This window comes from Mobula hypostoma, chromosome 9 (genome assembly GCF_963921235.1).
Source record: "Mobula hypostoma chromosome 9, sMobHyp1.1, whole genome shotgun sequence".
NCBI lineage: Eukaryota > Metazoa > Chordata > Chondrichthyes > Myliobatiformes > Myliobatidae > Mobula > Mobula hypostoma.
Window position 1 is genome coordinate 121,177,451 of NC_086105.1, and position 27,666 is coordinate 121,205,116.

The following is a 27,666-nucleotide window of genomic DNA, read 5'->3' on the forward strand; positions in this document are numbered from 1 at the left end:
CTAAGGGTTCCTTTATTTTGAGCTCCCTTATCAAATCTGGTTCATTACAAACACTAAATCTAGAACTGCTGTTTCCCTTGTGGGCTCGACTACAAGCTGTTCTAAAAAGCCACTTCTCAGGCATTTCACAAGTTTCTCCTGGAGATCAACACCAACCTGATTTTCCCAATCTATCAATATTGACCACCTCCCCCCCCGCCCCGCCACCCCAATGACCATTGTAACATTGCCATTTTTACATGCCTTTTCTATCTCCCACTGTAATTTGTATCCCACATCCTAGCTACGATTCAGAGTCTTATATACAACTCCATCAGGGCCTTTTTACCCTTGTAATTTTTTAACTCTACCCACAACAATTATACATCTTCTGATCCTGTATAATTTCTTTCTAAGGATATGATTTCAATTTTACCAACAGTGCCATTCCCCATCCCACTCCCCGCTCAGCTGCCTGTCTTTTTGAAAGGATGTGTATCTCAATATTTTGTTCCCAGCTGTGATTTTTTTCAAGCACTACGGTGATGCGTACAATATCACACCCACTAAACTTTTACTCCACTCAGCTCAGCTACCTTATTTCATATATTGTGTGCAATCATGTATTCAACATACCTCTTCTTAATTTTGTCTCGATGTTGTCTGAAGTTAAATTCTTTAAAATTTCTCAACTTTGTCTTATTCTTTATTCTGGATACTTCAGTAATCTCCCCTGAACTCTCCTTCCCTTTTGCTTTATCCATACTTTCCCAAGCTGTTGAAACTTTTCCCTCTTATCTCGTTTAAAGCCTTATTCACAGTCCTGGTTCTGTGATTCATCGGGACCCTGGTCTCACTGTGGAGCCCATCCCATCGGAGCAGCTCGCTCCTTTCCCAATACTGGTGCCATTGTATCATGAATTCAAACTGACTTCTCCCACACCACTCTTCAAGCTACACAATTAACTCTCTGACCTTACTAACCTTGTGCCAATTTGCACGTGCTTGGGTAACAATTCAGTGATTATTAGCTGTTTGATTCTGTATTTTAATTTAGTGTCTAGCTGCTCAAATTCCCTCAGCAGAACATCTTTACGTGTTCTTCATATGTCAATGGTACCCACATAGACTATTCTGCAGTCTTGACAGTTCCCTATACCCACAACTGACTCCTTCCCGTCCCGCCTAAATTCCTCTGCAGGCCAGATGAGATGTCCCAAACCCAGGCACCAGGCAGACAACACAGCCTCCATGACTCATGGTCCTTGCGATGTGGAATTGCATCTATTCCACTGATTACACTATCCCCAATTACAAGTACATTCCCCTACCTTCTGTGTCTGACAAGATATGCTTATGAAGCAAAAGTAATTGCTCATCAGCTTCATAAAATACAAGAGATTCTGCAGATGCTGGAAATATCAAGCAACACACACAAAAAAATGCTGGAGGCACTCAGCAGTTCAGGCAGCATCCATGGGGAGGAATAACGAGATAACATTTTGGGCTGAAACCCTAATTCTTAGTCTGAAACATTAACTCTTTATTCCTCTCTGCAGGCATCCAACATTTAGTTGGATATTGGGACTATAATTCAAAGATTCTAAAGATATGAATTACTTTATGGGGAGTCTTCCCACATTAATTCAGCAATTGCCTGACATGTAATTTATTTCATTTGGGATGATCAAGGCTATAGTACAATTAATGTCAGTTTTCAAATCATCCAAAAATTAGTGGATATCAGGAAGTCATGGTAATCCATTCTCTAAATGCTGGAGTTTTTAAGATTAATAATGATGAATGCCAAGAACACATCATTATTATTCCATTAATATCTCTGGTCATTACACAATGAAGTAAACAACTTGTGGCAAACTGCCACTACTTTGTCATATCTAATATCCCACAACACCAATTCCTCTTGCACATCAGTTGTTACCTACCTGCTTTCTACAAACTTAATAACTATGATACTAGTTTCCACATACCTCTATAAGATTTGAATTGCAAGGGCACCAATTTATTTTCCTTAGGGGTTCAGAATTTAATTTTAGGCCCAGCTAAATTTTAATTTGTCTTTTATCAGTTTGAGTGTCACATTGACAAGCCTGCATCTGGTGGTGTGTGCACTTCAAAGTCATCTACTGCCTTTTATTTTGACAAAGCAATAAACATTTGGTTGAACAATTCCCTTCACGGGCAGCAGTTTCCCCTTCTCAGGGATCTTCCTTTAATACTAGTTTGGCAGCTAATGGACATTTGGGAGCCCTGTGGTTGGAGTGTTAGAAAGCAGTCATGGTCAAGTAACAAATTATAAATGGGCCTTTACAAATGTTTATTCCAATTCAACACTCCCAAGAATTACAAAACAGGCATAAAGTCTAGAATTTAACACATTGTACCAAAATTCAAGTATTTCCTAACCAGAACTACAAATATTGGGATCAAGTTTTTTGCCCCTGAAGTAGCTATTTTGATCACACAATTTGCATCACAGAATTAACATCAAAATTTATTTTCCTCTTGTGTGAATGGGAGCCAGTTAGCGTTTATGCTCCACTCTAAGAGGGCTCTATCACTTTGCTTTAAACAGTATTATTCTGCCAGTTGCTGATCTCTGCTCATCTCCAATGGAAATTACCTTTGTACTGAATAAAGCATAGTAGGTTGCCCAAGAGGAAAACTTCAATAGTTACTTGTTTTACGCGCAATTAAAAACACACTTGGAGCAGATTGCAATAGCTGTAATTAGGTATCCCTCTTTCAACCCAGAAGTCTTCAACCTGAGAATAGGGCATTCTCTCTTCTGGGTTTTGGGCTTCTGTGCACCAGCCCTTGTACTAAGTTGTCAGTGTTTCCACACAGCTAACAAACTCTTGTTATAGCATGCTGTTACTTTTAATGCTGCCTTAAAATTTGCTATGATATTCAAGATGAGGCGAGGCATATGATGCTAAGCATTGCAACACACATCAAAGTTGCTGGTGAACGCAGCAGGCCAGGCAGCATCTGTAGGAAGAGGTGCAGTCGACGTTTCAGGCCGAGACCCTTCGTCAGGACTAACTGAAGGAAGAGTGAGTAAGGGATTTGAAAGTTGGAGGGGGAGGGGGAGATCCAAAATGATAGGAGAAGACAGGAGGGGGAGGGATAGAGCCAAGAGCTGGACAGGTGATAGGCAAAAGGGGATACGAGAGGATCATGGGACAGGAGGTCCGGGAAGAAAGACAAGGGGGGGGGGACCCAGAGGATGGGCAAGAGGTATATTCAGAGGGACAGAGGGAGAAAAAGGAGAGTGAGAGAAAGAATGTGTGCATAAAAGTAAGTAACAGATGGGGTACGAGGGGAAAGTGGGGCCTTAGCGGAAGTTAGAGAAGTCGATGTTCATGCCATCAGGTTGGAGGCTACCCAGACGGAATATAAGGTATTGTTCCTCCAACCTGAGTGTGGCTTCATCTTTACAGTAGAGGAGGCTGTGGATAGACATGTCAGAATGGGAATGGGATGTGGAATTAAAATGTGTGGCCACTGGGAGATCCTACTTTCTCTGGCGGACAGAGCGTAGATGTTCAGCAAAGCGGTCTCCCAGTCTGCGTCGGGTCTCGCCAATATATAAAAGGCCACATCGGGAGCACCGGACGCAGTATATCACCCCAGTCGACTCACAGGTGAAGTGTTGCCTCACCTGGAAGGACTGTTTGGGTGCTACACATGCCCTTACACTTCCTCCCTTACCACCATTCAGGGCCCCAAACAGTCCTTCCACGTCCCTCTGAATATACCTCTTGCCCATCCTCTGGGTCCCCCCCCCTTGTCTTTCTTCCCGGACCTCCTGTCCCATGATCCTCTCGTATCCCCTTTTGCCTATCACCTGTCCAGCTCTTGGCTCTATCCCTCCCCCTCCTGTCTTCTCCTATCATTTTGGATCTCCCCCTCCCCCTCCAACTTTCAAATCCCTTACTCACTCTTCCTTCAGTTAGTCCTGACGAAGGGTCTCGGCCTGAAACGTCGACTGCACCTCTTCCTACAGATGCTGCCTGGCCTGCTGCGTTCACCAGCAACTTTGATGTGTGTTGCTTGAATTTCCAGCATCTGCAGAATTCCTGTTGTTTGATGCTAAGCATTGTTTGTACTGAACTATAATCTTTCTGCCCACTTTCCTTAATCTTCTGTCAAGCTTTGTATAACAGAATAGCACTGAGGAAAGTTCTGATGTTTGAAAATCAGACTCTAGCTGTCAATTATTTTCCAATAGTTGGAAAATTATTTTGTTACTATTACAGAACCTATTTATAAAAATCAATAATTTTTGTAGTATTCATTTAAAAAGCAATAAACTTACTCGAAAATGGTCTCTACTTTTTCTTCAACTTTTGATTGTTCTCCATACTGTACATCTTCACATGCCTCCCAGAAACTAAGGTTCTCAGCTACAGTTTGAAAAGCAGAAAATTATTTCAGATACAAACATTTGAATTCAGAGTTCCACATTTCCATGTTATAGCTAAAAATAAGTTGCTGGAGGAACTCAGAAGCCTGAGCAGCATCTGTGGAAGCAAAGGGATAGGTGATATTTTGGGTTCAGAGCTTGCATCAAAACCCACTGGGTTCCTCCAGCAGTTTGCTTTTTATTCCAGATTACAGTATCTGAAGTCTCCTATGTTTTATTGTACAGTCTTAGATTCTCTCAATTACTTCTACAGTAAATATAATATGGTGTGGAAAGGAAAGGTACATCGCATCCGGAGTTTCTCCGGTTATTGGATGATTTCCCTCCACGCCTCTCTGACGTAGTGGGGAACCGCGTACGAGGCAAGTTACAGCAGTGGTTTGCCATTGCCTTCTGCCAGGTGAGTTTCCAAAGAGATCACCAGCTCGTAACCCAGCACGGTTGGAAAGCGTGCAGGGGAGCTGGCTGGATTTGAACTCGGGACCTTTCGTCCCGAAGTCCGACACTGATGCCACTATGCCACCAGCCAGGTATATTCCACTGTAATTCATATCTAGTTCAAAAACGATTATAAAAACATTTTACCAGAATGCCTTTGAAATTAAGAACGCCAATGATGAAAATGCATCAAGTCAAACAATATTATTTACTTTTTCTATTTTAGTTGAAGTATGAAAGACTGAGGTGATTTATCCTAAGAGAGATTTTATGGATTAAATTAAGGAAAAGCTACATACATATGCTGTTTATTATTAATTACAAAAATAATATCAAATGTGAAAATCCCACATTGTTTAAAAAGGTTGAATTTTTTTTGTACAAATTTGGGTATGAAAGTTTGGCAACAAGTGACTTTAAAAAGTGATGGTAATTATGACAAAAATGGTGATAATTTAACAGTCATTAATGTAATGATTTTGAATTAATCTACCAGGATTCAGAAAAGCTGAGATGGCATTTGAACTTTCAGTTGGCACAAAATTCAAACAAGTTAAACTGGCAAGGAACAAATTAAAGATGAAGTACAGTGATATTAGATTATAAACACAAGAGATTCTGTAGGTGCTGGAAATCCAGAGTAACACACACAGAATGCTGGAGGAACTCAACAGGCCAGGCAGCATTTAAGGAGAGGAATTAAGAGTTGATGTTTTGGGCTGAGGCCTTTCATTTCCTTAGATGCTGCCTTACCTGCTCAGCCCCTCCAGCTCTTTGGGCGTCACGTGTCATTGGATTGGCTTCAAAGGCCAGATTCTCTGTGATGCTCCAAAACTGAGGAGAATGGAGAATATAGGTGGCATAATTTCATAAACTGGTGGTATGGTGTACAAAGAAAATTGTTTAAGGGTACAGTGGGATATTGATTAACTGGGACAGAAAAACAGATGGAGTTTAACTTGGACAAGTGCAAAGTGTTGTAATTTGGGATTTTAAACCAGGCCAGGACACACCACAAATAGCTGGGCCCTGAGCATTGTTGTTGAACAGAGAGACTCAGAACTATAAGTACATTATTTCCTGAAAGTGGTGACACAGACAAGATTGTGAAGGCATATAACAAGCTTGTTGTTGTTAGCCGTTGTGCTGAATACAAGAGTTGGGATGTCATGTTGGACAAAATCCTGGTTAGAACACAAGATTGCATATAATTCTGGTTGCTATACTCTAAAAGGAATGTCAATACATTACAGATGGTGTAGAAAAGATTCACAGGATATTGCCTGAACTGGGGGCTTGAGTTGTAAGAAGATATTGGTTAGATTGGGATGGTCTTTCTCGGAGTGGAGGCAGCTCAGGGTTGATTTTATAATGGTATATAAATTATGAAGGGCATGGATGAGGAATGATAGTCATGGTCCTTTTCCAAGCCTAGGGAAGCTTAGGTGACAGGAAAAAGATTGAAATGGTTCTATGAGACAAGTTTTTCCACAGAGGATGATGGGTGTACGAAATGAGTTCTCAGAAAAAGTGATGAATGCAGGTACAATTATAGCCATTTGAATGAGCACATAGATTGGGAAGGTTTAAAGGGATTTGGACTAAATGCAAGGGAATGAGACTATCTTAGAGATGCATCTGGCTGAGCATCGATGAGTTGGGTTGAAGGGCCTGTTTCTATCTGTAGAAGTGTTTTACTGAGGCCAGTTACATCATATACAGAATAAGAGCCAAAGTGCAACCAGAAATCAAACAGAATAAATCAGTGAGCAAGGAAACAGAAAAGCAAATGGCTTTACGGTGGTTCAGACTTGTATGTGAGTCTTGGGCCACAGTTGTTTTAATCACAAATTTCCTGACACTTGGTGCTACTAAGCACCTTCCTGACTTATGTGCTATCCACATACTCCTACCATTAAACAAATGCAAAATGTTTTGCTCGAAATTTGAAATAGACAAGATTTGGGATACCAAAACAGGATACAAGGGAAAATATTTGAGTTGATGTTAAAGGTGCATGACATATCAGAAGTGGCTGGTCTTAACACACATAGGAAGTTCTCAACAACTTTTGTGTTCTGCACCTCTCATTTCCAGCTTATTTTTCTCTCCTTGGTCCTGATTCATCTCCTGTATTTACACTTCCTCCAGCTATCATTAACAGCCTTCACCACCCTCTCACATACAGCACCAATACCATCTGTATCATCAGGATTCTCTTGGTCTCCAACCCACTGTAACTATTCCCTTTGTTCTCTCCTCCCTCTTCTCTCCAATTCAAAGCAGGCTTTTTTTCCCCCTCGTTTTTCCCACTTTTGGTGAAAGGATATTGATCTGAAGCATCCACATTTTTGTCTCCTACCACAGATGCTGCTTGACCTGCTGAGTATCTTTGGCATTTTCTGTTTTCATTTTAGGTTATTCCTACCAGCATTTCACATTTCAATTCTTTATGCCAATTATTATTTTATTTGTTATAATACAAACATTGATGCAATCTTATTTCTTTCTTTTTATTTTCTTTACTGAAAGGTTTGGTAACAGGCTCCACCAGCCCAACGAGCTCGTGCTGCCCATTTATGCCCATGTGACTGATTAACCCATTAACTCCTATGTTTTTGGAATTTGGGAGGAAACCAGCACATGGGGAAAAACTTCAGTCACAGAGAGAACAAACAAACTCCTTACACACAGCAGTGGAACTGAACCCCGAGCACTGTGATAGTATTATGCCTGACCAACTACTCTACCATGCTGTGGTTGTCTATTGATATGATTTTGTTCTTTCTTGTTCAGAACACAATTTGTTATTTTGAATTCCTGAGCACTGTTGAAAATTCACTATAAATCTACCCCTTCATAATTCCTCACAGAGGTGTATTGGTATTCCAGCATGGTGAACTTGAGCTAGATAAAGAACACTTTTTAAAAAAAATTTATTTTTATTGAAGGAATGACATAATACAGAATATATAATGGATTACATTTTCCTCCATTTTGCTTTAGTATCGTACCCCCAAAACAAACCTCCCCCCATCCGCCCTCCCCGAACATATCATGACAGCTAATATATTTACAACACAACAATTCACAAATACAAGTACGGACATTTCACAACCATACCCCCACACTACTTCAAGACGATGGCTCACACACATCTGCAACATGTCAGATGATCCAAAATACACTCATATTTACAATTCATCAACCACCCTGTGAGGTAAATTATAAGTGTGTTAAATGGGAGGCAACTTCCCAAGTACACTCAAATGCCCTCAATTAGTAGGTAATTCCTTAAGACTCCCAAAATATGATAAGAAAGGTCCCCATTTCGAATAGAACTTTTTCACAGACCCCCTCAAAGTGAATTTAATCTTTTCTAATTTCAGAAAAAACATTACATCTTCTAACCAAGCAGCAGCAGTTGGGGGAGTGGCAGATTTCCAAACCAGCAAAATTCTCCTACGGGCCAATAGTGATGTAAATGCAATGATATCCGATTGGCTTGCATTTAAACCCAAATCATCATCTGACACACCAAATACAGCTATAAGCGGGCACGGTCTCAGTGTCACCCCCAAAACCTCACTGATAATTTTAAAAAGCAGTGCCCAATAGTCATCAAGCCGAGGGCATGACCAAAATGCATGTACTAAACCAGCCAGAGAGAAGGAACACCTGTCACAGCCAGCGTCTGTCCCAGGGTATATGTCTGCCAGTCTGGCTTTACTTAAATGTACCCTGTGTAAAACTTTAAGTTGTATAAACCGAAGTCTAGCACATGATGATGAGAAATGAACCCTATTCAATACTTTTGCCCAATATTCCTTCGCCAGATCCATACCGAGGTCATCTTCCCACCTACTCTTAGTTTTATTTAGATCTTGAACTCCCAAAGACATCAGCTGAGAGTATAGTTCAGAGATCAGCCCCTTATTGTTAAAGCTAAGAGTGAATTTTTCCCATAACATAGCAGGTGGTAGAACAGGAAAAGAAGGAAATTTTTCCTTGACAAAGTGGCGAATCTGCAGGTATTTAAAAAATTGATTATGCCATACATACCGCGCAGGTTATCAAAACTATCAAATATGTTATCAGTATACAAATCCTTAATGCACATAAGACTGTTCAAACCCCATTGTCTGAAAGCTGAATCGAATGTGGAGGGAGGAAATAAATGGTTTTTATGAATGGGGCCCAAAACTGAAGCTGATATGAACTTATAGTGGCAGCGAAATCGATTAAAAATTTTGAGGGTGGAGAGCACGACCGGGTTAGATGTGAATTGGGAGGATTTCAATGGTAAGGAAGAATACACCAAAGCTGGGAGAGACGAGGAATGGCAAAGACCGTGACTCAAGCAGGCACCAGATTATATCTGGCTGGTGAAGCCAAAATAATACTTTTTGAATGTTCGATGCCCAGTAATAATGAATAAAGCTGGGAAGACCCATTCCACCGACATCACAACCTCTTTGGAGAGTGTGCTTATTAACCCTTGGGACCTTATTTTCCCAAATAAAGGAGGTTATAGCTTGGTCGACTGATTTAAAAAATAACTTAGATAAGAAAACTGGCAAACACTGAAACAAATAGAGAAATCTAGGAAGTATAGTCATTTTCACTGACTGAATTCTCCCAGCTATAGTAAGGGGTAAACTGCGCCATCTCGAAATCAGCCTTCATTTGGCTAACCTGAGGCCTGTAGTTAGCTTCAAACAGAGATGTAAAAGAGCGAGTAATATGTATTCCTAGGTATACAGAACCATCTTGAGAAAAAGGAAAAGGCAAGGATTCCTGTCAGATCTGTAGGGCCAAATTATTAATGGGAAAGCATTTGCTTTTTTGTAAGTTCAGTTTATAGCCAGAGAAGGCTCCAAATTGACCTAATAATGACACAATAGCGGGACTACTACCTACAGGGTCGCTAACATAAAGTAAGAGGTCATCAGCGTATAGGGAAACATGGTGTTCCATGTCTCCTCTTCTAACACCTTGAAATAATGTAGTTGACTTAAGTGCAATAGAAAGAGGCTCAATTGCAATTGCAAAAAGAAGAGGGGACAATGGGCAGCCTTGGCGAGTGCCACGTGTTAATGGGAAATAGTCAGATCGAAAATAATTTGTCTGTTTACATGCTAAAGGCGAGTGGTATAATAGCTTAACCCAAACTATAAATATTCTGCCAAATCCAAATTTCTCCAAAACACTAAACAAGTACACCCACTCCACTCTATCAAACGTCTTCTCCGCATCCAAGGAGATAACAACCTCTGGACTTGGAGAATCACTGGGTGAATAAACCACATCAGCCAGTCGACGGATACTAAAAAAAGAATAGCGATTTTTAATAAAACCTGTTTGATCATCTGAAATTATCTTGGGAAGGGGACGTTCTAAACGACATGCAAGCACTTTAGCCAAAATTTTCACATCTACATTCAAAAGTGAGATGGGGCGATATGATACACATTGAGTCAGGTCCTTGTCCTTTTTAAGAAGTAGTGAAATAGCTGCATGTGAAAGAGAAGGGGGTAAGCAGCCGTTCTCCAAAGATTCCTGAAACACTTCTAGAAGGACCGGTATGAGCTTATCCTTAAATTTCTTATAAAATTCTATTGGATAACCATCAGGACCTGGGGACTTACCACTCTGCATAGCCATAATGGCATTATTAATCTCTTCCTGCCCAAGAGCCTGATCTAGGTTCTCCACCTCCTCTGGTTCAAGAGTTGGTATTTCCAAATTATCTAAAAAACGTTTCATATTTGTTTTATCTGAAGGGAACTCTGAAGCATACAGAGAGGAATAAAAAGTTGCAAAGATGTTATTAATCTCTTTTGGATTGCTTCTCAAGTTCTGGTGCGTGTCTCTTATCTGGGGAATAAGTTGTGATGCAGCTTGACGTTTCAACTGATGAGCCAAAAGCCGGCTCGCCTTGTCACCATATCCATAATAGAGGCCACGTATCTTAAGAATTGATTGTTCTGATAGGTTTGTAGATAGAAGATTAAATTTCGCTTGCAAATCAACCTGGCTTTTATATAATTCCGCAGTGGGTGCCTCAGAGTATTTTCTATCCAGGTCCAAAATAGATTGCAATAACACTTGCATTTCCTTCCTACGCTCTTTATTGGTATGTGAAGTATAAGATATTATTTGACCCCTCAAGTAAGCTTTTGAAGTTTCCCAAAGTAAAGAGTACAATACTGACTCAGTTTTGTTAGTCTCAAAGAATGCAGCCGATACATAACTATGAAATTTCTCATTAGAAAGCAAAAGGGGGTTAAGTCTCCACAGAGGCCGTGCTCTAACTTTTAAAGGAAAACATAGGTCCAGTTTCACGGGCGAGTGATCAGATATAACTACAGCAGTGTATTCAATTTGTCTAATCATTGGTATCAAGGAGTTATCTATAAAGAAATAGTCTAGCCTAGAATAGGAGTGGTGAACATGAGAGAAGAAAGAGAATTGCCTAACTGATGGATTCAAAAATCTCCAAGGATCCATATAACCATTTTGTTGCATAAACATCGAGAAGGCCTTTGCCATACCAGAAAATGTTCCCCTAGGGCATGACCTATCAAGCAGTGGGTCAATAGCACAGTTCAAATTTCCGGAAAAGATTAGCTTATGTGTATTCAGGTTAGGTATTAATGACAAAACCTTATTTGCAAATTGGACATCGTCCCAATTAGGAGCATAAACATTTACCAAAATAACAGGTATCTGAAAGAGAGAACCAGAGACTATAATAAAGTGACCATTAGGGTCACTGATTACATCAGATGGTATGAGCTGCATTCTTTTGGTGATTAATATTGCCACCCCCCTGGACCTACTATTAAATCTGGAATGAAAAACCTGACTAATCCATGCTTTACGAAGTCTATTATGGTCCTCCACTCTTAAATGTGTCTCTTGTAGAAATAGTATATCTGCTTTTAATTGTTTCAGATGGGAGAAAACTTAGCTCTTTTAACCGGACCATTGAGCCCCTTTACATTCCAAGAAATAAACCTCACAGGGTGGCCTCCGTCAGCAGCACTCCCGTTAACCATATCAAAAGACACACAGGGCCTACAATCCAAAACAGTGCGAGGGCATAAATTGCACACAATAACGCACACTGAAAAGAAAGTCTGATCAATCCCTAACACACAAAAGAATAAACTGCCATGGTAATCCCCCAAAACACTCCCCCCACCCCTTTACACAAACAACCAAAAAAACCCAATTAACCCCCGAAACCTAGATCTACCTCCCCAATTGAGGATGATCGCAGGCAATACCCAACAAAAAACTTCCAAGGCGTTCCCCAAACAGCCCAACTTTCAATCTAATCTAGGGTGGCTCCCCTCCTTAACATTTATCCTATCACTTATACTACCTTTAATATAACATATAGGCTAAAGATGACACAGGTCAAGCTAAGCATTAAAAACAAAAAAAAAACACTGAGCAACTTAAATGCCCCAGATACAAATCCCAAATATTTACATTTTGCTGGTTGAAAGTTTTTGTTAATCAGTTTTGGCAGCATAGCAGTTCGACCCCATCGCGTTCCACAAATTAAACTGGAAAAAATGAACAAAGAAGTGGATTGTGAAAATTAACAGTTTGCCTCGGCATGAGGCCCCTTCCATGCTGCATAGATAACCTAAAAAAAATGTCATTGCTCTTCTCGTTCTTCTTCTCCCCAGCGCAAATGATGAAACTCTTTGGCCGCCTCTGGTGTATTGAAATAATGCTTTTTACCTTCACGCACGACTCGGAGCTGGGCAGGATACAAGAGGCCAAACCTGACCCCTTTCCCGTAAAGCAGGGATTTCACCTCCTTGAAAGCTGCTCGTTTTCTCCCCAGCTCCGCACTAAAATCTTCATAAAAAAACACATGGTGTCCGCGGAAATACAGCTCCTGCTTCCATCTATTGATGATGTGTTGCTTATCTTGAAAAGAGTGAAAGCAAACCAGGAACGTTCTCGGTCTCGTTTGCTTGGCTCCAGAGACACCAGATGGTTTACGTCCGACTTGGTGAGCACGCGAAAGCACGAGAGGACTTGGGGAAAAATTTGTCCCCAGCACTTCCTCAAAAAACTCAGTCATAAATTTAACAGGGTCGGGACCTTCCAAATTTTCAGGAATGCCGACCACTCTCAGATTGGATCTCTGCGACCGATTTTCCAGGTGATCAAGCTTTCCCTTCAGGAATGCGATTTCGCTCTGCAACGCTGCAATGGCGGCTTCGGCGCTCACCAGTCGGTCACTGTAATCGTTCAGGCCATCTCCAACCCCACAAATGCGCTCATCGTAAGACATAATTTGTTCCATGGTAGCATTCACTGGTGATAAAGCATCTTCAAGTTCTCTTTTTAGGGCAGAATGCACCGCTTGCGTCATGTCAGTAATAAGTTCTAAACGAAGCCTCTCCAAGTCATCGGGTAGGGCAGGTCCAGGTCTGGGTCCAGCTCCAGCAGCGTGCAACGGCGCCATTACTGTAACATCAGCCTTCTTGCTCGAGGCTTTGCTATCTTTTTCCCCAGTTTTACTTCAAAGGTACATTCTACTTGCCATTTCAATGTCCAGCTATGTCCCGTGTTGTTCACAATGGTAAATATTCAGTTATCTCGAGTATACAGCAAAGATAAACAGGTAGATTTTCAATAAGAATTGGGAGCCACACTCACATGCACCGACTCACTCCATACTCGACCTCGGAAGTCTCTTTTTTAAATCTTTTTATTAATTTTCAAAATTATAAACTCAATAACAAATTTGGTACAAAGAAATTGGAATAATGCTAATCAGCATATATAAAACGAATTTTAAGTAACATAGATATAAAAGACTTCAAAACTCATAATGAAATTAGTCATTAAAAAAGAAATAAAAAGAAATATATAAACCAAAAAAAAAACCCCAAAAAGAGAAAAAAAAACCCCCAAAAAAGGCAAAACAGGGCTAGACCAGCAGCTTGTATCAGACGCGTCCAGTAATGTCGTTAACTCTGCTCCTCTAATCATATAATTTAAGGTTAAAAAAAATGATTCGGAAAGGTCAGATTACATCATATGAAAATGTTGCATAAAAGGTTTCCAAGTTTCTTCAAATTTAACCGAAGGATCAAAAATATCACTTCTAATTTTTTCTAAATTTAAACTTAATATAGTTTGAGAAAACCATTGGAATGTAGTTGGAGGATTAGTTTCCTTCCAGTTCAACAAAATAGATCTTCTCACCATTAAAGTAACAAATGCTATCATCCGACAGGCTGAAGAAGACAAAGATTACCATTGGCAATCCAAAAATTGCCGTAATGGGATGGGGGTTTAAATCAAAGCATAGAACTGTTGAAATAATATCAAAAATATCTTTCCAATATTTTTCCAAAAGAGGACAAGACCAAAACATATGAGTTAAAGAGGCCACTTCAGAGTGACATCTATCACAAATAGGATTTAAGGAACACTTCAATAGAAGTTTCCTTTGCAACCAGAAAACAATGGATCACAGAATGGACATTTACTGCCGTAACTGCTTGGCTCTGGGGAATAAATGTTAATTCTTGGAACAGCTTTCACATGAAAGAGATTCTATTTTGGAAGAGCAACACTTTGTCCATTCACCACAGATCAGCAATAAATAAAATCTTTCTCCAACTGTTCTACGACAAATCTTTTAGAATTCTTTGATGAGGTAACCAAAAGCGTGATGAGGGGAGGGTAGTGAACGTTGTCTCCTTAGGCTTCAGCAGGGCCTTTGGCAAGGTCCCTGTCGAATTAGGCTGGTCTGTGAAGATTAGGTCCCATGGAATCAAGGCAAACTCAAAAATGGCTCGGAGGTTGGAAGCAGAAGGTGGTGGTTGAAGGATGTTCTCAGAATGGAGAAAGTGACTGGTGTTGTGTCGCAAGGGTCAACATGGGGAATCTTGCTTTGTAATCATCTTTATAAATAATAAAATGTGAATATACAAGGCTTGATCAGCAAATTTGCAGATAACACAAAATTAGGTGTTGTTGATAGCGAAGGGAGGGATAGAGGAGTATAAGACCTTAAGACCATAAGACAAAGGAGCAGAAGTCGGCCATTTGGCCCATTGAGTCTGCTCTGCCATTTTATCATAAGCTGATCCATTCTCCTATTTAGTCCCACTCCCCCGCCTTCTCACCATAACCTTTGATGCCCTGGCTACTCAGATACCTATCAATCTCTGCTTTAAATACACCCAATAACTTGGCCTCCACTGCCACCCGTGGCAACAAATTCTATAGATTCACCACCCTCTGGCTAAAAAAATTTCTTCACATCTCTGTTCTGAATGGGCACCCTTCAATCCTTAAGTCATGCCCTCTCGTACTAGACTCCCCCATTTTGGGAAATAACTTTGCCACATCCACTCTGTCCATGCCATTCAACATTCGAAATGTTTCTATAAGGTCCCCCTCATTCTTCTACAGTCCAAGAGCAGACAAACGTTCCTCATATGTTAACCCTCTCATTCCCAGAATCATTCTAGTGAATCTTCTCTGTACATTCTCCAACGTCAGCACATCCTTTCTTAAATATGGAGAACAAAACTGCCCACAGTACTCCAAGTGAGGTCTTACCAGCGTCTTATAGAGCCTCAACATCACATCCCTGCTCCTATACTCTATTCCTCTAGAAATGAATGCCAACATTGCATTCGCCTTCTTCACCACCGACTCATCCTGGAGGTTAAACTTAAGGGTATCCTGCACGAGGACTCCCAAGTCCCTTTGCATCTCAGAACTTTGAATTCTCTCCCCGCTTAAATAATAGTCTGCCCATTTATTTCTTCTGCCAAAATGCATAACCATACACTTTCCAACATTGTATTTCATTTGCAACTTCTTTGCCCATTCTTCCAATCTATCCAAGTCTCTCTGCAGACTCTCTGTTTCCTCAGCACTACTGGTCCCTCCACCTATCTTCGTATCGTCAGCAAACTTAGCCACAAAGCCATCTATTCCATAATCCAAATTGTTGATGTACAACGTAAAAAGAAGCTGCCCCAACACGGACCCCTGTGAAACACCACTGGTAACCTTTATTCCCACTCTGTTTCCTGCCAATCAGCCAACACCCTATCCACGTATGTAACTTTCCTGTAATTCCATGGGCTCTTATCTTGTTAAGCAGCCTCATGTGTGGCACCTTGTCAGAGGCCTTCTGAAAATCCAAATATACAACATCCATTGCATCTCCCTTGTCTAGCCTACTTGTGATTTCCTCAAAAAATTGTAATAGATTTGTCAGGCAGGATTTTCCTTTAAGGAAACCATGCTGAGTTCTGCCTATCTTGTCATATGCCTCCAGGTACTCCGTAACCTCATCCTTGACAATCGACTCCAACAATTTCCCAACCACCGATGTCAAGCTAACAGGTCTATAATTTTCTTTTTGCTTCCTTGCCCCCTTTTTAAATAGAGGAGTGACATTTGCATATAAATGCATAGTTCATTGAAAGCAGCATCACAGGTAAAGTGATGGAAAAGGCATTTACATGTTGACCTTCAGTAGTCAGGGCACTGAGTATAGAAGCTGGGACATTATGCTGTGGTTGTTTACTTGTAAGGCTACTTGGAGTACCCGTGCACAATCTTGGTCACCCTGTCAAAGATGTGGTTAAGTTGGAAAGCGTTAAAGGGCTTGAGCTATAGGGAAAGGTTTGCTAGGCTATGTAAATTCCCTGGAATTCAGGAGAATGAGGAGCAACCTCAGGGAAGTGTTTAACAGTGTGAGGGGCATAGGTAAGGTGGATGGTAACAGCATCAAAGGAGTCCAAAACAAGGGGCATAGACTTAGGGTGAGAAGGTAAGGATTTAAAAGGCACCTAAGCGGCAACTTTCTGACACAGAGAAGGATGGGTATTTGGAATGAACTGCCAGTGAAAGTGGTTGAGGCAGGTACAATAATATCATTGAAGAAGCACTAGATAGGCCCATGGAGGGGAAGGGTCTGGAGAGATATGGATCAAATGCACTAGCCAGCTGGACAATGATGTCAACCTGAACTTATTGGGCCAAAGAGCCTGTATTCATTCTGTACTGCTCCATGACTCTAAATATAGGGTAGATTCCAACTCCATCTCATACCAGGGTTACAGCAGAGATAAAGATCATTTATTTAAACAAATATTAAAGCCTATATAAATAAGCTTATATTTTGTTGTAACATAGATAGGAAGCAACCTGGCCCATTGAGTCGATGCTGGTCTCAGTATTGCCATAAATCAGAATCAGGTTTAATATCACCGGCATGTGTCGTGAAATTTACGTAAATATGTAAATCAATGACAGCAAATATATATAAAATAGATTAAAAATAGTACAAAAACAGAAATAATATTTAATTTTTAAAAAACATGAGGTATGTTCATGGGTTCAATGTCCCTTTAGGAATCGGATGGCAGAGGGGAAGAAGCTGTCCCTGAATCACTGACTGTGTGGCAGGCTAGATGCAGGAAGATTGTTCCCGATGTTGGGGAAGTCCAGAACGAGGAGTCACAGTTTGAGGATAAAGGGGAAGCCTTTTAGGACCGAGATTAGGAAAAACTTCTTCACACAGACAGTAGTGAATCTGTGGAATTCTCTGCCACAGGAAACAGTTGAGGCCAGTTCATTGGCTATATTTAAGAGGGAGTTAGATATGGCCCTTGTGGTTACGGGGACCAGGGGGTATGGAGGGAAGGCTGGTGCAGGGTTCTGAGTTGGATGATCAGCCATGATCATAATAAATGGCGGTGCATGCTCGAAGGGCCGAATGGCCTACTCCTGCACCTATTTTCTATGTTTCTATGTGTGCCTTCAGACTTCTGTACCTCCTACCTGATACTCTTATTCTTACTACCTACCTCCTACTCTTCAATGAGAAGACGGCATGTCCTGAGTGACAGGGGCCCTTAATAATAGATGTTGCCTTTCTGAGGCACCACTCCTTGAAGATGTCTTGGATACTATTAAGACTACCACCCAAGATGGAGCTGACTTAAGTTCACAACTCTCTGCAACTTTCTTTGATCCCGTGCAGTAGCCCCCCCCCCCCGCATACGAGACAGTGATGCAGCCTGTCAGAATGCTCCCCACGGTACAGCTATAGATGTTTGAGTGCTTTAAATGACAAAGCAAATCTCTTCAAACTCCCAATGAAATATAGTCGCCGCCTTGCCTTCTTTATAGCTGCATCGATATGTTGGGGCCAGGTTAGATCCTCCAAGATCTTGACATCCAGGAATTTGAAATTGCTCACTCTCTCCACTCCTGACCCTCATGAGTTCCAGTCCCCATTTGATCCCCTGCAGTCTATTCTTTCTCACATGTCCAGCAACTCCCACCGATTCTCCCACCACTCACCTACACGAGAGAAACTTACATCATCAGTTAACCGGCCACCACATCTTTGGGATGTGGATAGAACCTGGAGCATCTGGGAGAAATGCACCCTGCGAAAGGGGAGGACAGGCAAACGTCACGCAATATCAAGATCTAATCTGGGTCACTTTAGATGTCAGGTAGACACCAACAATCTGCCGCCCTTTTAAATATGAGCAGGTGAGCCAGTTATTACACAATTTTGATTGTATTCTGCTTACCACTTATCTCTTTTTCCAGAAAGCGTCTAAATTCCTGCCGCCCCAAGGGATCTTTGAGCAGCTCCTGGAAACTGAAAGCCCAGCGTTCCACACGTAACCTTGTTGGGACAGCCACTCTGTCAACAGCGGGAAATCAGTCAACATCTGTTCTGCTTTGCTGCATAGATTACTAACTGAATAATACAACTTAATCCGGATAATTACACTATATCTTTGGTCACTGGCCAGGAACAAATAACTTAACAATTTTCTTAGATATTTCTGTGGGAATATATCCTGTGGGGGATGGGGGGGGGAAAGAAAGGGATACTTTACCATGGCAACAGAAAGCTCGCTTGAGGTACTTCTTGTTCACACACTGTGATTAGATAAACCAATGCTCATTTATATTGGCTGAGAAAGAGAAGGCCTGCTAAAGGGCTTGCTGCAATCAATTCCAAGGTCCAAGATTCTTAACCTTTCCCTGGAACTACTGTCCTTGGGGAAATGGGCACATTACATCCATGGTTTGAAAGAAAGTGCTTTCACTTCCCTTGCCTATAAAAATAGCAGCTTAACTTGTAGCTGGTGCTTCGCATAGTTGTGGAAATGGGCATACATACCTCAGGTACAATATGCCACTGGGCACTACAGTGCATCTTTCTAGGAAGAAAAGGCAGTAAAATAATGTAAATGGAGATGCTGGAATGGGGAGTCCCAGGGGATATACTCGTAATTACGTCTTTTACACAAGAGATTTTGCAGATGCTGAAAATCCAGAGCAATACATGCAAAATGCTGGAGGAACTCAGCAGTTCAGGCATCATCTATGGAGATGAACAATTAACATTTTGGGCCAAAACTCTTCATCAGGACTGGAAAGGAAGACTGCAGGTCAGAATAAGGTGGGGAGAGGGGAAGGAATATAAGCTGGCAGGTGTTAGGTGAAGCCAGGTGAGGGGGAAAGTACATTGGTGTGTGGGGAAGTGGGAATGAAGTGAGAAGAATGAAGTGAGTCTGATAGGTGAGGAGAATGGATCATGGGAGAAAGGGAAAGAGGAGAGGCATCAAAAACTTGAAACATAACTGCTTATATCTCTCAATTGATGCTGCCTGACCTACTGAGGACAATTTGTGTTTGCTTTAAAAGAATAAAGCACTTTTTAAACAGTTAAGAGGAAAAAAAATATAGCACTGGCTAGATCTCAGCTAAGGTACTACATTCTAAACGCCATTCTTTTGGAAAAATGTCAATATATTAGCAAAGCTACAAAAGAGGTTTTCAGGGGTTGTACAGCTGATGCAAAACTTCAGTCACTTGAAAAGACCAGGGCGTCCAGGCAACACACACAAAATGCTGGTGGAACGCAATAGGCTAGGCAGCATCTGTAGGAAGAAGTACAGTCGACGTTTCGGGCCGAGACCCTTCGCCAGGGAGTCCACGGTTGGCTTCCTTGGAGCAAAAATGATTAAGGGATGATTTAATACATTTCTTCCTGGAGTTTAGTCAAATAAATAAGGAGAAACTGCCCCCAAAGATTAAGGAACATGCTACAAGGGACAATGGTTTAAGCTATTTTGAAAAATATTAAGAAAGTTAAGATACTTTTCTCTAAATGTAGCGAGTCATTGTGACCTTATGTAGTGGGAGTGGAGGAAACACTTGCGGATTTGGTAGTATCTGCATATTCTATTTCACATGTGTCATCTGAAACTAACCTATTAACCTGAAGTAAAGCACTTGCAAATGTTTTAAGTACTTACAAATCAGCATTCATTGTCCAGTATATAGTTCCACTTGTAATCCAAGGATTGCCGGGCAGACAGCCAGACATTATCGGATCATGCAGAAGATATTGCTCACAGTGCCTCACAAATCTACAAATGAAACAGCAGATGGTTTTCACAGGTCATAATCACAGGTATCTGCAGATTAAAATAGCAAATGGAAGATGGCATTTTTCGAACAAAATGCCTACATATACTGCCACAAAGCAGTGCTAAACTTGTAATTAAATCCGTCATGGAAGTGAGTCTCTGACTAACGCTTCCATTCTTCACCAAGAAATCATTATGTTCAGAGCAAGTTTGCCAGCAGTGGGAAGTTATACTGTAAATGTCCACTGAGGTCTGGCTGATATTAACCAAACTTGGGAGGTTTTCCTTTACTTAGCAGAGAAGTTTCCAAATGTATTAATGTTACAGCACTGAAGTAATAAAGAAAAAGAGAAAAATATCATACCCCTCCAAAGAAATTGAAGATTTGACTCTTGATCTGGTTAATGCATTTGCGTAGTATTCAATCTAAATGTCAAATGGAACAATTGAAATGAAAATAACAAAAACAGTTATTATGGGTTTAATATCCATAAATATTCTAAACAGCTTTTTTCATTAATTAATCCAGTCTGTGCCATATAGGACATGCACAATTCCACACACAGCCTTGTCATCAGTATAGTAGATCTGCAGTGAGCTAATCAGCCTTACTTCAGTGATCTGTTGACTGCTTTCTAACTGCTTGCTAAAGTAAACAAGCCTTTACTTATTTAAAAAAATACAGAAAACACCCCAAGGCACTTCATAAGGCAATGGAAGATACTGTCATTCGTAAAGCCACTTAATATTTAAATAGACAAAAATTAAATCTGATCCCTTTCCAGGTCAAAAGTAGTTCAATCACTAAGTAACTGTATTTTATGATGCTTGAAATAAATTATCCTTTCACCCACCATTCAATCTAAAAAGTAATTTTAGTCAGTTCTATAATACTAATGTTATAATAAACTTTGAGGTGATAAACTACAGCATCAAGGATACACATGACTAAGGAGATAAATACAAATAAAGATCACAGTGCTTCAAAATACAAAACTAACTGCAGAATTCTCCTCTCCCTGTAAAGGTCTCTGATTAAACTTTCAAAATAAAATTCAACTTGAAATACCACACCCGGACAATAAATTCACTATTTTACCATCCTCAAAAGTACACCGTCATCATGTTTTCACCAGTCTTTGCTTTTAAGCAATGCAGCAGTACAATATTTAGGTATCACTATACTTTAGAGATCTGTCCCTCAATGTCCATAACTCAGAGGTGCCAATGAGCTGAGAATGAGGTCTGAAATCAAATGCCATGCTTGCTTCCAATTACTATTAGACCTCAGCAAACCTTTTAAGCTTTATCAAGGGAACAACATTTACTTAGTATCTATGTTAGCCTTATTTCTAACAGTGTGTTGTGCATTTTGAGTTTGCCCCACATTGATGAATTACAAATGAGGGAAGGGGTTGAGTGCTGGGAGAGAGAGTGGATTGCCAGGAAATCAGGAGAGAGGGTGTAATGAGTGCCCTTTTGTCTTTTTTTTGTTGTAATAATAAGAAACCTGCACCTGACAGGGAAACTAGAGCCTGTACACACTCAAAGCACTATTTAATTTGCATTTGGCTAAGAGCGTTTGCTCTGTACATGAAAAAGAGGACCCAGGCACTTTCAAGTGCATTTCCTTTATTCTCGCTTATTCCCTCGACTGATAATGTGTCTGAACAGTGCAACATTGCTGGGCACTCCACCATGAGGTGAGACAACACTCTTGGCTGAAAGGTGACCAATACAACGGTGTTAATTCCGGGGTGGGGGGGGGGTACAAGGTCTGACCTTCTAATTTTCAAAGGCTTCAAAGTACATTTAATATCAGATTATCTATCCAGTATACAACCTGAAACTTGTCCTCTTGACAGACATCCATGAAACAAAGAAACCCCACAGAATAATAGAAACATCGAAGCACTGAAGCCCCTCCCTTCGCACAAGCAGCAATAAAAAGCACAAAGCCTTCCATCCACCCCACCTGCGCCAGAAGAAGCACCGACCCCCCTCCACCCCACCAGGCAATAAACAGAAGCACCAACAGTCCACAAACCAACAGTTCCATTTATCAAACATGCTCAAGCACAACTGTGTTAATTAGGAGTCAATATTTTTCATTTAGAATGATCATACTCCCAATAAGAAGGGTGAAGAATTCATGTGAAGCAGCATAGTTAGTTAAATCAAATATCCTATACCATCACAAAAGTAGATAGCTGGGAGAAAAGTACCATCCATTCGTGGTCTCACCTCTTTCTTGTAGTACGCACTATTCTTCCTGTTAAAGAACACACAGCAGATTATTCGCCATTATCACTGATCTAACTGAACTCCACTATATAAACATTTTGGCAAGTGATTTGAAAGCAATTAAACACTCCAGTTTTCTCTCTTTATACTTATGTAACCATGAACTCAACATTTGCTTTTAATCAAATCAGATTTTGATTGCTAGAGTGGAATTCTTCCTATGGGGTCAGCGACAAGAGCAGCCACTTTGCTTCCGAATCCAAAGCTACAGATAGCAATCAGTATCTTACAAATAATTACTACACATTGCAAAATCTGTACTTTAACTAATCTCCAAAAAAGTTGTAGTTTAAAATGCATTTCTAGTTATCTGCAACTTTCACAAAAAAAAGAAAATATTTGATAATAAATTCAACCCTTTCATTAAGACTAATTCTGTTTCATATAAATTAAGTTTCCCATTGCTACGAGACCCTGTAAGGAGGAGTGGCTACTACACATTAACAAGCAAAGCAACTTTAACAATGTGTCAATACTTACTTCACAGGAATAGATGCAAAGAACAAAAATCAGAGATTAGTTATAGTTAGTACAATTTCCTGGTACAGTATTTTTAATAGTACTTCACAGGTTACACTAACCAATCTATTACAAAGGGCTTGACTTTCTCGTACGACTACCTTTGCTTGGTTAATAGTCCAATCTAGAATTATTTAACAATATTCTCCAGAAACAAAAGGCCATCAGTGGACTCAGTGAGCCTGTCCTCACATAAATAGCAGCCTGTGGGCACAAGCTCTGGGCACTTAACAGACCGGAAAAAGTTTGTGATCCTGGATGTTTATATTTCCATTTTGATGTGTGATTCATGGTTCCAGTGGACTTGGTGACAGGAGGGTCATGCTATAATAATCTGGGAATTATATCATAAAACAATGTTATTCTCTAGATTTCACTTGGATCAGCACCCAAATAAAAACCTTGCGCACCAATAATAACTTGCTGAAGTTTATATTGTAGAAGGAATTATGTTTAAAAAAATGTCAGAAGATTCAAACAATAACGTTAAGGAACATTTTCTTTCTACAAATACTTATATTTGGCATAAGCTTGTCTGTCCTAATTACACAGTCCGAATGAAAGGTCTTGGCCCGAAATGTTGACTCTTTATTCCGTTCCATTGATGCTGCCTGACCTGCTGGGCTCCTCCAGTATTTTGTGTGTGTTACTCTGGTTTCCCAGCATCTGCAGAACCTGTTGTGTCTATGTAATGATTTATGTACATTTAGTATATTTAATGGGTTCCTGAACGAGATTTAAAATTTGTTCAAAACTTGGAAAAAGTTGTGTAAACAAAGTATACCATGACATATCACAATGTCATTTTGCTATTGTACCTACTTTGAGAACACTGTGTACATCTCCCTTTTAAGTATGTAATGTATAATTATGACTATTCCAAGACATGAAACTGTGGGTAGATTTCACTCTATAGAGCAGCAATGTGAATATTTAATCATCATTATAAGATCCAAGTCATTTGAGTTTAAAAGTAATAAGGAGCTTGGGCTGCATAATTGTTGTTCTGTATCCATATACAATACTCACACTCATGCATTTGCAGACAATAATGACTACACTCTGCTTTGCAGGTAAATAGAGTGCAAGGTTTCTCCAAACGGGGCAGGAGGCACGGGTAACGGTGGTGCATGGATGTTCAATTGACTGGCAATTTCAATTTGCAAGATTTGACTGAAGTACTCCCATCACTGCCTGGCATAGTTCCAGTAATGTCGCAAGAGATTAAGCAGTACAGCCTGACTCACGTCACACTTTTCAGGATTGATGAGTGGTAATGCCATTCAGTAAGATACAAGGGAATGCTGAACAGAATACCCTCATGTACAGTACTGTGCAAAAGTCTTAGGCACAATTATATTGCTAGGGAGCAAAGGATATTGGGAATGGCATGCGTGGAGGGCCTTGTGGGAGGTGTGGGACAGGCAGCAGAGAAGGAGTGCTCGGGGCAGAGGGTACAGACACACCCAGCCCTGAGACGCCAGGCAAAGTCATTTGCTTCCAAACAATTAGTTTATTGATCATTTCAGAATGTTTCTCTGGTGCTTCCTGCTCTCTCACCTCCCCCCAGCAATGATTCCCCTCTTCCTGACCCCTTCCCACTCTCACTCCACAACAGGGACCCATATCAGAATCCGGTTTATCATCCCTCACACATCATGAATTTTTTTTCCTTTTTTTTGTGGCAGCAGTACAATGCAATACATAAAACTATTACAGTACTGTGCAAAAGGTAGGTACCCTAGCCATATATACCTGCCTAAGACTTTGTAAAGTGAGCCATCTTTACATTTATATTTGGTCGCCCCCTTTACAGAAAGGTATGGAAGCTTTAGAAAAGGTATAGAAGTAACTCACCAGGATGCTCTCTGGGTTGGGTGAGATGTCTTTTGAGGATAGGTTCAGTAAGATGGGGCACTTCTCTTCGGAGCAAAGGGGATGCAAGTTGCACGAGATGATAAGAGGCATAAATCGAGTTGATTGCCAGAGACTTTTTCCCAAATGAGGAAGAAATGGCTCATACCAAGGGGCATAATTTTAAGGTAAATGGAGGAAAGTATAGGGGGATATCAGAGGCAAGTTTAAAAAAGTATAGATAGAGGTGGGTGCATGAAATGCCCTGCAGGAGTGGAGGTAGAGGCAGATACATTAGGGACATTTAAGAAGCTCCTAGATGGGCACATGGATGACAGGAAAAAATGGAAGACTATGTAGGATGGAAGGATTAGTTTGATCTTAAGTAGGTTATAAGGTTGGCACATCGTTGTGGACTGAATGAGCTGAAGTGTGCTGTAACACTTTAGGTTCTACGTTCTATTTTTGACAAGCATTTCTTCATCTTCTATCATGACAAGGTTTATCGGTGGAGTACAGTATTCTGGCAGCTTTTCTTGGTCAACTGATGGACAATTTTCCCCTATAACTGGTTTAAGTTTCACCTATGTATAGATCTTACTACCCACCTCAGATGATTAACGATATCATGCAATGGGCTGACACAAGGTGTTAAGAGTTCTTCTGAGATGTGCATTATTTCTTTCACACATTGTGTACGTTAGCCCATATGACAATCGAAAGATAGGGAACACTTTACAGAACTATCGTGCAACAAAGTACAAGCAATACCCATTATTAAGAAAACAATAAGCCATTACGTGCATAAAATAATGTATATTCTGTGAACACAGAGATTCTGGAAATTCAGAGTAACACATACAAAATGCTGGAGGAGCCCAGCAGGTCAGGCAGCATCTCATATTCTGTCTGGGTAGCCTACAACCTCTTGGCATGAACATCAATTTCTCTACCTCCTGGTAATTTCCCCCTCCCCTTCCCTTTTCTTCTATTCCCCACTCTGGCTTTTTCATTCTCCCCCCACCTGCCTATCATCTCTCCCAGGTGCCCCTCTTCCTTCCCCTTCTCCCATGGTTCACACTACTTATCTATCAGATTTGTTCTTCTACAGCTCCTTGCCTCTTCCATCCATCATCTCCCAGCTTTTCACTTCATTCCCATTCACCTGGCTTCACTGATCACGTCCTTATCTTGGCTTCTTCCCCCTTCCTTTCCAGCCCTGAAGAACCTCGGCCTTAAATGTTGACTGATTATTCCTCTCCATAGATGCTGCCTGACCTGCTGAGTTCCTCCAACATTTTGTATGTGTTGCTATGTATATCCTGTGGGAAGTTATGCAATCAAGACTCCCAACGAAGCTACTTACAGCAGTTCTAGGCTGAGTATAAAGCCAGATGGAAAATATTACTGGTTGGAAAGAATCAAATGATAAGGAGCTCGATTTCCTTTCGACAAAGTAGAACATATGTTATATCTGGCTAAAGCTTTGGTTAAAATTCAGCCTGCTTACTTCTTTTTGAAATTAAGGCAGTGACTAATCACAACTAAAGGCCTAGAAGCTTTCAATAATATTTCAGTTCAGGAGAGGGAGAAGAGCTGGAGGTTAGAAATAGCTAGAAGGGCCTGGACTGAATCATAAAAGACCCTGAGGAGTCTTGACATGGTGAGTGTGTCCTCATTTGGGAGACACAACAACTAGGGGTTACATTTAAAAGGGATCACCCATTAAAGAAAAAGGGTTCCGGCCTGAAACGTCGACCGATCTTTTCCACTGATGCTGCCCGACCTGCTGAGTTCCTCCAGCGTGTTGTGAGTGTTGAGATAAGACATTTGTTTTCGCCTTTCAGAGAGCTGAAAACCTTTGGAACTCTCTTCCTCAAAGAAAGCAGTCAGTATTTGTAAGGTAGTAGATAGATACATGGTGGATGCATTGGGGAAGCATTACCCTGAGTATTGTGGAGCTGAGATGACAGTGAGATCAGCCATGATCTTGTTGAAGGATGCTTGAGGAGCCAGATGAACTACTCCTGTATTTTACTTGCATGTTTCTAAATACACATTTATTTTGGATATTAAAACAAACTCTAAAAATGGATAGTTCATCTTAATTATGGTCATGAGTTTGTTCTGATTGAAATCTACTTATTTTGAGTTAATTTAATTAGGATGTTGCAGACAAGATCGTGGACTAGAAATCCTGCAGTGCTGGGAAAAGCAGTTTAAATATCACAGCAGGAAAACAAATAATTGCTTCAAAGGACCCAATGCTGCAGTTGCTGGTCTACACTATTGGTCCACACAAAATTCTCTTGCACATTTTGCCGAGTGGTTAGGCTTTGACCATTTGTAAATGGTTAAAAATGACAGTGACTAGAATTACAGACAGCTGAGAAGTAGGTTGAGCTAAATCATTACATCTTGAACATCTCAAACATAGAACCAAGATGTAGATGGAAGGTCAAAGGGCAATAACATTAGGGATTGACAGCATGTGATTGAAACTGCTTAGTTTTCATTTAGATTGATTTCAATGCAACTGAAACATCGATTGTTTCTACAATGGACATTGATCTGTAATGTGCAACATATGAAGTAGGAGGAACATAATGGAGGAAAGGGAGAAATTAAAACTTGGTCATTTTATCAATTCTT

At 40.6% G+C, this 27,666-nt stretch overlaps 1 protein-coding gene across 1 annotated transcript in view; it reads right to left on the reverse strand.

Moving 5' to 3' along the window:
• The window catches only part of rgs11 (regulator of G protein signaling 11), a 148,816-nt gene that overhangs the window by 29,601 nt on the left and 91,549 nt on the right, over positions 1-27,666 (reverse strand). The window contains exons 10-14 of the mRNA XM_063059565.1: positions 22,582-22,605; positions 20,702-20,763; positions 20,224-20,337; positions 18,481-18,596; positions 4,322-4,409 (exon numbers count right to left, since the gene is read on the reverse strand). Of these exons, the coding sequence (XP_062915635.1) occupies positions 4,322-4,409; positions 18,481-18,596; positions 20,224-20,337; positions 20,702-20,763; positions 22,582-22,605 (404 nt within the window). The remainder of the gene's footprint in view (positions 1-4,321; positions 4,410-18,480; positions 18,597-20,223; positions 20,338-20,701; positions 20,764-22,581; positions 22,606-27,666) is intronic.